We start from the raw sequence: 9,961 nt of genomic DNA on the forward strand, positions 1-9,961 counted from the left end.
CACACACACACACACACACACACACACACACACACACACACACACACCCCAAACAAACCTTGATAGATTATTTCAATTCAGACATTAAGAACTGGTTTGTGTCTCAGGGCTTGGGACCTGGTGATATCAGTCTGTTCAAAGGTTTCACATGGATGCCTATCAGCAGCTATGCACTCTAGGGATGTCTCCAACAAGCCCCGTCCTTTTGCTGTGACATCCAGATGTGGTGTTCCCTTGGCAGGCCAAGTGGCTGTTTCTAGTGGGTACACAAGAAAAGCACTTGGGGCTGACACCTCTCAAGGAGACAGGATAAGACCTCCTGCTACTGTGTGAGTTTCCTTTCTTGACATTTTTAAGGATTTCTTGGCAAGTTCATTTTAGGCTTTTCTGCAAGAAATATTCTGCCTTTTATAGTAACTACAGAGGTTGAGAGCTAACTTTGTCTGGGCTTTCCAAGGCCATAAGGGGGCCCGAAACCAAGGCAGATGGGCATGAACCTGCCCTTGGCATGTTTTGGGGGACAGATGGCACTGATTTCTCAAGGAGTTAGCCAAAACCTGATGTGATACGTACATGGGGCAATTCAGAGCTGCCCTGCAAACTACAGCCAGGACTGCACTTCTACCTGCGGCTGCTCACACCCTTGGCTTACTAACAGAAACACAGTAATCACTTCTGAAAATAATAGCAGGGTCTCTGATTCCCACTGAGATCAAAACAATCGAGAACTGGATCTCCTGCTTTAAAAGATGAGTCTGTCACTTGTGTGATAAGTGTTCCGGTGATTCGGAATCATCTAAGCCTCCACTGTCTCATCTCCCAGAATGCAGTACCTGGACCTGCCACAATCATGCTGGTAACACAGACACACAGACACAGACACACGCTCTTAACAGGGGGCCAGGTCAGACAGACACACACAGGATATGGAAGGCAACATGCCACAGGCAGTGTCCCTCCCCACAAGGCTCCCCTGCCTGTAAGTGATAACCTGGTCCTAGGCCATAGGAGGTGCAGTACAGAGTGGTTCAAGCTTACTTCTTAGAGACTGTACCAGCCTGTAGCTACCCCAGTGCATAGAGTTGGCATAGCATGAGTGAAAGTCGAATGAGATTCAGTGGCCTATCTTGGGATCTGCATTTGGCCCTAAGGGTCTGGATGCAGTCAGGCTTGAATGTGGGCAGGCTTCTGTACACCAGCCTCATGACCGCTATACAGATAAAACCCTGGCGGGACTGCAGGTATAGTGCACCCACCACCACTCTGACCTACCACAGAAGCTTACAAGGACAACTCACCTCAGGGATAGGGTCGGAGAGAAGGCTGTAGAGCTTTTCGTGGGCACTGTCTCTTACTCCACACCACCTTGCAGAGTCAAAGTTCTGCCAGATCCTTCCCAGGCAAATGGCCACCCACTGGCGTAGCAAGGGGTGTGGGTCGCTGAGCTGCTCCAGACAGATGGCAATCAGGTTCCCCTGCAGGCAGGCCTCCTAGACACAGGACACAAGTGAGTGGGGCAGGGTCCTGACAAGGGTGACAGCACCCTTGCTCAACCACACCACACTACATTTTCTTACTTTAAATCCTACCGATTCTTTTTTGCCCCTCAATGGTGAGCTAACAGAAGGCCTGGTCCTCTGTGGAGAGTACCAGTAACCCTGCCTGCTGCTGTGGTCTGAAGGCCTCACAGTCTACCTGAATAGCATAGCTCTGCAAAGGTGGCCTGGGCTGCACCCCTGCCCTATGATCTACGTGAGACAGGTCGTCTCTGTGTCCCCTTTGTGCCACTCCTGTGGAGCTGAGGTGGCTGGAGCTGCTGTGATACTCACTTGCCCTGTTGTGTAGCTGTTGACGATTACAGCAAGGATGAAGGCTGTCATGGTCCTATGTTCAGCCTGGAAAACAAAAATGCATCGTGGCTGTGCGTCCTCACAGCAGACTCACCTTTCTAGATCCCCCTGTGCCTTGTCTTCAGCACTGGCCTCCCATGTAAGGGAAGAGGCATGTACCAGCCTTCCTGCTGAGGCACTGTGAAGGGTCTGAATGCAGACCAGCTGCTCCCTTGGGTACTAATGCCACAGAGCATGCCTAGGTTGCTCTGCTGTCCTCTGTCAAGGCACATAAAGTGGTTGGTGGTTTTAATTGGTTCGCCAGGCCCAGCAACCATGCTTTCCCTATGTGCAGTTCTCAGGAAGCCTGTGTCGTTGAGCCAAGCACACTGCTAGTGAGATGAACGTAGCACTCTTCACTTTGTGTGGAAATCCAACAGCCCATTATAACTTCATCATGGAGTCTCACATGCACATCAACAGTTTTAACTTGTTCTCCCCCAGGACTCGTGACATCTCTTGAGTTGACTGCAACCGACTGCAGGCCACCATCTTCAGCACAGCAGAAGTGCCGAGCCATCACTCTGTCATAAAATAGCTGGGCTTCACCCTTCTCAGTAGCAGTGTAACTTAGCAGGAGACTGTGTCAGGAAGTTGCTGAAGGGCCACTCACTGTCCTGTGCCCATCACTGTGATGGACCATCACTGCGGCTACTGTCTGCTCTTCCTGTGTTCTGGTGGCTTTGGGGATTTTCTGTATGCTTTTGATACTTGTTACTTTGATTATGCTGTGTCTGTGAATTAAGTTTTAATTGTTCCAGGGCTCATTGAGCTTTTTTTTCCTCAGTTCTGAAAGTTCTAGCTGCTGTCTGTCCGATGCTGTCTCTCCTCTGCCTCCCTTGTAGTGCTGGGATGTCAGTGACAGTGGCTGACCTCATCTGTGCTCATGCAGAGCCTTCACGGATTCTCTTCCTGGCTGTGTGCGCCCTGTGAGGGAGGCATCGCCTCCTGAGTTTTAAATGTGGGAGGGGCATTGCTCCCACCTGAGCTTGTACTCCCTCTTCCCCCAAGATCTGTCTACTTAAAACAATTATCATTTTTAAGGATAGGTTAAAAAGAAGATTTTATTTTCTTACAGCAGGCAGAAAGCTGTTTCTGAAGCAAACATAGTAGTTGACAGCATTATTACACTGCACTGTCTTAATTCAGTCATCCGCAATGTCCTGAATGCATGTGTCTCAGAGACTGTTCCTGGAGTCCCTTTGGCTCTTTTCTGGGGATGCTAGTTTTCTTGTGTGATGATGCAGTGGCCTCCTTCCCTTTGGGGTATTCAACGGCAGCTTGAGGACAGGCTATGTTCCCTGGCTCTAGGGTAGGAACTCTGTAGGAAGGCTTTGTATTTGCACCTTTGAGACCACAGACTTGAGATCTAAATGTGGCTTCCCTGCAGAATTTTTTTTTTTTTTCCTGCAGGCTGAGGTCTCTGTTCCTTTAGTAGCCACTGCTTTCTCTGCAGAGCTCACAGATGGTCAGCTTCTCAGAAGCTCTGCTAGTCCTCATTAATGAGGGACAGGCACACCCTGCATGCCCCGGCATGATGTCTCTCTTGGCAGTGCTGCCTGTTCATGGCCTTGTATCCCATGTAGGGACTATGTAAAGCATGCTGTTCTGAGGTCACTGTAGTGGCAAGGACCTCTGTTACTGCCTACCAGAACCCGTGGGGGTCTTCCCCTTCTCTAGCATGAGATGGCTTCCTTCTCTCAAATCTGAGCAGAGAGGATGTGCTTGGAAGGTCAGGTCAGCCAGTTTAGAGCTTTCAATTCTGAAGGGAAGGCAAGGGCTTATTTCCAAAATGTGGATAAACTATAAACCTACGCTGCCGATAAACAGTGTATATACCACTTAGGTAAAGTACACAAGTACCATTTACCCAACACAGGCCAGTCCTGCTTAGGACTTTGCTGGTAGCTTTGTTCCTTTCTTTCTCTTTAAAAATCATATCCTTTCATTTAAAACAAACAAACAACAAACATCCAGAGGAAGAATTTACATATAAAAGTTCCTCCTATAGGCGCCACCTCAGAGCACAGTATGGACTGTACTTGAACATTCTGGCCATGAGAGAGAGGGACTGTGGGTGGCTGCTTGGTGTACATTAATTACTCTGCGCAGGGCTGGAGCGAGGGAGGGAGGGAGGGATTGATGACATGACATCATGAGAAACTACCATATACTCTATATTCATGCTAATTTTAAAAAACAATTTAGCATGTATGAAATTCAAACTTTCAAATAATCTCCTCCCTCCTTTAGTAAAGCCTGACAGCATCTTGTCTGTTAAGGGCCCTTCAAGTCCCCTGAGGCACCATACTGCAGCCACACAAGGATTCATTCATCCATCCGTCTGCCCAGGGTCCAGGCTCTTGGTAATGGAGACACCACAGCTAGGCAGAGATATGTAATGGCAGCTCACCGGCTGGCATAGAAGACCAGATTCTCATGCGGGGCAGGAGGAAACAGAGCAGTGTGGGCAGTAAGTGGCCACCCATGTATGGCTCTGTAGAGCACCTTTCTACCTGGCCCTCAGCGAGAACGGCAACCCCTAGTGTGCACTGGAGACAATGCCATGCTGGGGAGAGAGAAGGGTGGCTCAGTCCTTACTGGCATATATGGGTCTGCCAAGACGGACAGGAAGTACTTGTGACCGTTGTCCTTCACGAGGTCAGCCTGGCATGACTGGAGAGAAAGGAGACAAAAGAGAGGCCATTAGTGCAGGAACCGGCGGGCTGTGTTATGGCTTCTCTTCTCATGCCAGCACACTGGAAATACATCATGACTGTGCATCTTTCCTTGCAAGGCCACTTTTCACTTGGGAAAAAGCTCTGGTTCTTCTTGCCCATGGAGAAAAGGCTGGAACCCTACAATTCTTAAGAGAAGAGCACACCACACTCTAGAAAGCAGCTCTGGGTACCAGGGCTGGCGGCTGGGTTAGGACTGTGCTCTCTGCCCTTTCTGTGCTCAGCCTGCATGCCTTCCTCTCAAGCTCCCAGCCTGGCAGAAAGGAAGATATTCCGATATTTTAAATTTATTTTATTATTTTTATGTATATGAGTGTTTTGTGTGTGTGTGTGTGCATGTATGCATGTATGCATGTATGTATGACACATGTGCTTGGTGCCTGAGGTGGTCAGAAAAGGGTATTGGATGCCCTAGGACTGGAGTTACAGCCACATGTAGGTACTGGGAATTGACCCTGGGTTCTCTACAAGAGCAAGTGCTCTTAACCACTGAGTCAACTCTCTAGATCCAGAAATGAAGATATTCTAAAGAGACACTTGTATCTCTCAATCTGAGAGCTGACACAATGGAACCCTCAAAATAGGAATTTTCCTGGGAATCGTATGCTGCAAGAAGGAAAAGGTACCAGCCAGAGGGGGTGCCTGTGTTCCAGAGAATTCACACAGAGCACCTTACAGGCTAAGGCATGTAATGATGGGCCAACAGTGGGTGGGGCCACACCTTACTGGACTGCTTAGATGTGTTAACTCCTTCTGTTAACTTTAATCTCACTTCTGGTCCTTGAAGACAGAGTGGGGTATATGTGTGTATATATGTGTATACGTGTGTATACGTGTGTATACGTGTGTATATGTGTGGGACTCTTTCTGTCCCTCTCCTCAATGTGGTCACATTGAATAAATCTTTTTCTGCTCTCTACTTGTAATTTGACTTTTGTGTGAGGTAGGGGTAGGGGTGGAGACAGGGTTTCTCTGGCTGTCCTGGAACTCTGTAGAGCAGGCTGGTCTAGAACTTACAGAGATGTATGTGTCTCTGCCTCCTGAGTGCACCACTGACTTTCTGAGGACCAGTGGCTGGACCTGCATGGGCTGTGGCCCCAAAGCTCAGAAACACTGTCAGATCCTTCCCCTACTCTCAGACTTCTCCCTTCTCACACCCTCAATTTCTTCTTACGTCCCCTTCCTCTCATTGTCTTGGTGTCTTTTAGGGTCTCTGTTTTTTGCTGAGACCTTTTTTTCTCAGACTACCCACTTCTCAGGCCCCTTCTCCACCTCAGACTCCTCTCTTCCTCTTGGGCTCCCTTCCTTAGAGCCCTCTATGCCCAGGTCCCTCCTCTCAGGTTCCTCCTCTCAGGTTCCCTCACTTGCCTCCCTCTCTCCTCCCTTCCTAGCTGCCCTCTTCCTCCCATGGTTCTTACCCCTCACCTCAAACTCTCCCCTTCCTCTCATGTTTCCTGCTGCTTCTCAGGCTCCCCTCCTGTTGCCTTCCACATGAGGATACCTGACAGCACTCCTGTTTCTGCACTGTGAGTACCTGATGAAGCTCTTGGGGATTTTGCCTAGATTCATGCCATATGATGAATATCGTAACAGGGCCTCTTAGAGACCCCCATTCCTAAGCAAAGAAAGAGTTCTAGGACTCAAGCGCTAAAGAAGCCACCGGAGATGCAGCCCATCTACCTCAGTTGACTGCTTCCTGTGGATACAATTCCATCTGTGTGGCCATCATGTGCCACACACTGGGGACTCTGCCCATGCAGAACATTGGCTCTGATCTAGAGATATAATGCTATCCACTGTGAGGGAGACAACTGGGGCGACAGTTGTGATATGCAGTGATGTGCTGGCAACACCTGAGAAGCTACAGGGAGCTGCAGGGTGTGGGATGGCGGTGCTTTCTGGAGGACAGTAAAGCAGAATTAAGAAGGAGAATTGGAGAAGGGAAAGATGGGAGAAAGAAGGAACAGAAGGGAAACACAGGCTAGTACTGGATGTGTGGTGGGAAGAGCCAGGTGATTGGGTGCTAGGAGGAACTGAAGAGCCATCAGAAGCTGAGAGTAAGAGACACTACAGCCCAACCCCAGGTCCAAGGTCAGCTGTCAACAATACTCATTGCTGCAGGGCGGTGGTGGCGCACGCCTTTAATCCCAGCACTTGGGAGACAGAGGCAGGCGGATTTCTGAGTTCGAGGCCAGCCTGGTCTACAGAGTGAGTTCCAGGACAGCCAGGGCTACACAGAGAAACCCTGTCTTGAAAAACCACACACACACAAAAAATTTATTGCTAATTTGACAGAAGCTGGAATTATAGGAGACTAACCTCGGGCAGATCTTCAAGGGAGTTAACAGTTGGGCTAATTGGGATAGGAAGACCCTTCCCTAACGTGTGGCATCATTTCCTGGACTGGGGTCCTGGATCACAGAAAAGGACGTGAGATGAGCAGCGGCTTTCAGCTTCCTCTGCTTCTCACTATGACGGAACAAGCTGCCTCAGCCTCGGGATCTGGCTGACATGTCACCATGAACTGTGCCTTTGAACCTGAGTGCAGATAAACCCTTCCTCCTCCCGTGAGTTGTCCTTGTCAAGTACTTCATCATAGCAGTAAAGAAAGCAACAGATCGAGGTGATATCACGGCAAGGAGCAGAGGTTGGGACAGTCCCAGAGACAAGAGAAAAAACAGAAGACGGCATGGAAGGGTAGGGGTGCTTACTATCTATGTCACTCCCTAAGGAGCACACAGATGGGCAGTGCTCTCAGGTACAGCCTTTCAGGAAGAAGGTGAACATAGACACCCGAGCCAGACCAGAGCTGACATCACATTGGGACTGGTGGCGCAAAAGCTCTAAGGTGAGCGAGGAGGGTGAGACTGAGCCTTGGCCCAGCTGGAAAGGGAAAGAGGCTGTTCACAGCATGAGGTGAGGCCACTGTGGGAACTGTGAAGGCACACCCTCTGCTCTCTGCTGGAGTGACATAGAGATCAAGCAGTGGAGTCATGTGACTCATGAATGAAGGCACTGTGGAGACAGATGCTAAGGCTGTCTGGGACCAGCACCCAGGGTGATGAGCCTGCCACCCTCTCACCAGCTCTGCTCTGGGCTCAGAGACTCTCAAGGAACCCAGACTGGGACTTAAGGACTGAGGATAAGAGAGGAATGTCAATTAGACACGATGGAGAAGGCTGGTTCAGACCGCAGGCTTTTGACCCCAGCTTCTGCTCACCGAGCCACACACACTTTACCAATTTCCCTGCTTTAGTTGAGGCAGCTAATAAACAAGCTGGAAGCCTCAGCCCGTCATCCAGGCCTGGCCCTCAGGGCTGCAGAATGGCCATGTCTGCAGCAGCAGCAGAAGGCACCAGTGCAACTCAGGAGAAAAGATCCCTTTCTTTGTTTTCAAATCAGAGCTCCGACAAGTCAAATCAAAGCCCACACGTTTACAGGAAACTCCTTAAGCGCAGCTCATCTGAGAGTAATAAACTGTCATTAATTCATATCCTTCTAATTCTGAGTGTGAGCCTCCCAAGTCAGAAGATCTGAAGTGATCACTTTAATAAGCCTTCAAAAGCCGAGTCTGGCGATTATGAGGCGTATATTAAAAGATTCCTGTTTGATAAGCCTGTCAGGCTAGTGCAGGCAGCAGTCATGGCTGCTCCTCACATCACTGCTTTCATAGCCAGTACCTGCAGGTGCCAGTGTATACTGGTTTCCGCTGCATGGAGGGTGGCTCTCCCCAGTAGCTCCACTTGCTAAGGGGGAGGTACAATTCCCTTGACCTGCTTTCCCTGTATGAGTTCTAGACCAGCAGCCTCACTGAGTTGGAAAGAAAGCAAGGCTACTACAGCCCAGCAGAGCAGGGAAGCCAGTGACAGGTCACTGAAGGAGGTGGGAGCACCAAACATGGCCGCACTCTGAAAACCAAGATCTTGCTAATAGCAGTGCCTTCCCCAGATCAGGAGCAATGACGACATAGCAAGGCTAGAGAAGATGGAGGGGAGGAGAGGCAGAAAAATGAGGTTTTCTTGGTGGACTGCCTCTGTTACAACGAAACCCACTCCAACTCCCTTAAGTGTGTGTCTCAGGACCAGAAGGAGGAAAGGAAGGCGTAGAGAACAGAGGTGAAGCAGCTGCAAGTCTGACTGTATAGCCATAGCTACAGGTGCAAATAGCACCACCAAGGAGCAAGTCCAGAACATTCCAAAGGAGGATATCCTGGCTTGACTTTGTTTTTTTTTACTTCAGAAGACCAAAAAGTCTAAGAAGTAAACTTACATGAACAGTCCCATGCCTGACAGGGGGATGTGGGGCAGCATAGGACAACCCATGAGAGTCTATCTATGGATGCCCTGCCTGCGCCTTCCAGTGTGATCACAGAACACTCCAGGGACGCTGGACGAGGCTCAGCCCCGAATCAGTTTCTTCCCTTTCATGAGAAGCAGGCAAGCCATTTGAAAGGGAAGATGTTTCCAGGTGAGAAAACTGCCCACCTGGTCATAACACCATCAGACCCTGGAGGTAGAGGAGCATGGCAGGGGTTCCACTGTTCTTCAGGATGCAGCAGAACGTCTAGCCAGAGGCCTGAGCTGCACAGTCCCCACAGCTGAAACCTGACACAGCTGTTTTCCCAGTGGCCCCAGTGATGTGTACTGTCACTTTCCAAATGGGGCTCATTACTTTAAATATTCAAAATCCTGTGAGCTATACTATTCAATGCCATGTGTAAGGTGACCCTCAAAAGTGGAGCCACCATGCTGTGCCTGGTGCGGCTGTGAAAGGCATGTGTGTGCTCCTTCCTCCAACTTTTGGACTTGCCTTTTCCCTCCCACCCACACCATAAAATCCATGGTACCATTAAGGTTGAAAAACCAAAATTCTATGGAAAGATATAACCAACTGAGCTCCCTGCCACTGTGTGCTCAGTCTTCTGTTTCTCACATGTGTTTTTGTAACAGATGCATAAATAAAGGTGAATTTACACTTTCACCAACTTTCCTAAACCAAAGAGTCTTGCTTTCTGTTTTTTCTCTAAAATTTTTCTTGCTACATGATGCACAATAGAAAGACAAGGGAAATGACGGAGCTGTGGAAGGGAAATGGGCGCTGGCCGAAGCCGCTGCTAGTCGGGTGTCATGCTAGATCCCTGCATGGTCTGCAGCATTTGCTGTTCTGCTGCCAACACAGGACAATACTCCTGTTACAGAGACATCAGCGTGGGCAATGCATCCTGCTGGAGGCTCTGCACTAAATGGACTTCTCCGAGTGTTCTGGGAGCCTCATGAGAACTCACTTACAACCACAGCTCCATCACACCCCTCTGCTGCAACCACAGCTCCATCA

General features: G+C 49.4%; 1 protein-coding gene across 4 annotated transcripts in view; it reads right to left on the reverse strand.

Moving 5' to 3' along the window:
* The window catches only part of Rptor (regulatory associated protein of MTOR complex 1), a 296,009-nt gene that overhangs the window by 53,970 nt on the left and 232,078 nt on the right, over positions 1-9,961 (reverse strand). For all 4 annotated transcript variants that reach the window (XM_028787899.1, XM_028787900.1, XM_028787903.1 and 1 more), the window contains 3 exons: positions 4,491-4,565; positions 1,830-1,895; positions 1,299-1,490 (listed from right to left, as the gene is read on the reverse strand). In XM_028787899.1, the coding sequence (XP_028643732.1) occupies positions 1,299-1,490; positions 1,830-1,895; positions 4,491-4,565 (333 nt within the window). The remainder of the gene's footprint in view (positions 1-1,298; positions 1,491-1,829; positions 1,896-4,490; positions 4,566-9,961) is intronic.

This window comes from Grammomys surdaster, unplaced genomic scaffold (genome assembly GCF_004785775.1).
Source record: "Grammomys surdaster isolate TR1022 unplaced genomic scaffold, NIH_TR_1.0 125688, whole genome shotgun sequence".
Taxonomy (NCBI): Eukaryota; Metazoa; Chordata; class Mammalia; order Rodentia; family Muridae; genus Grammomys; species Grammomys surdaster.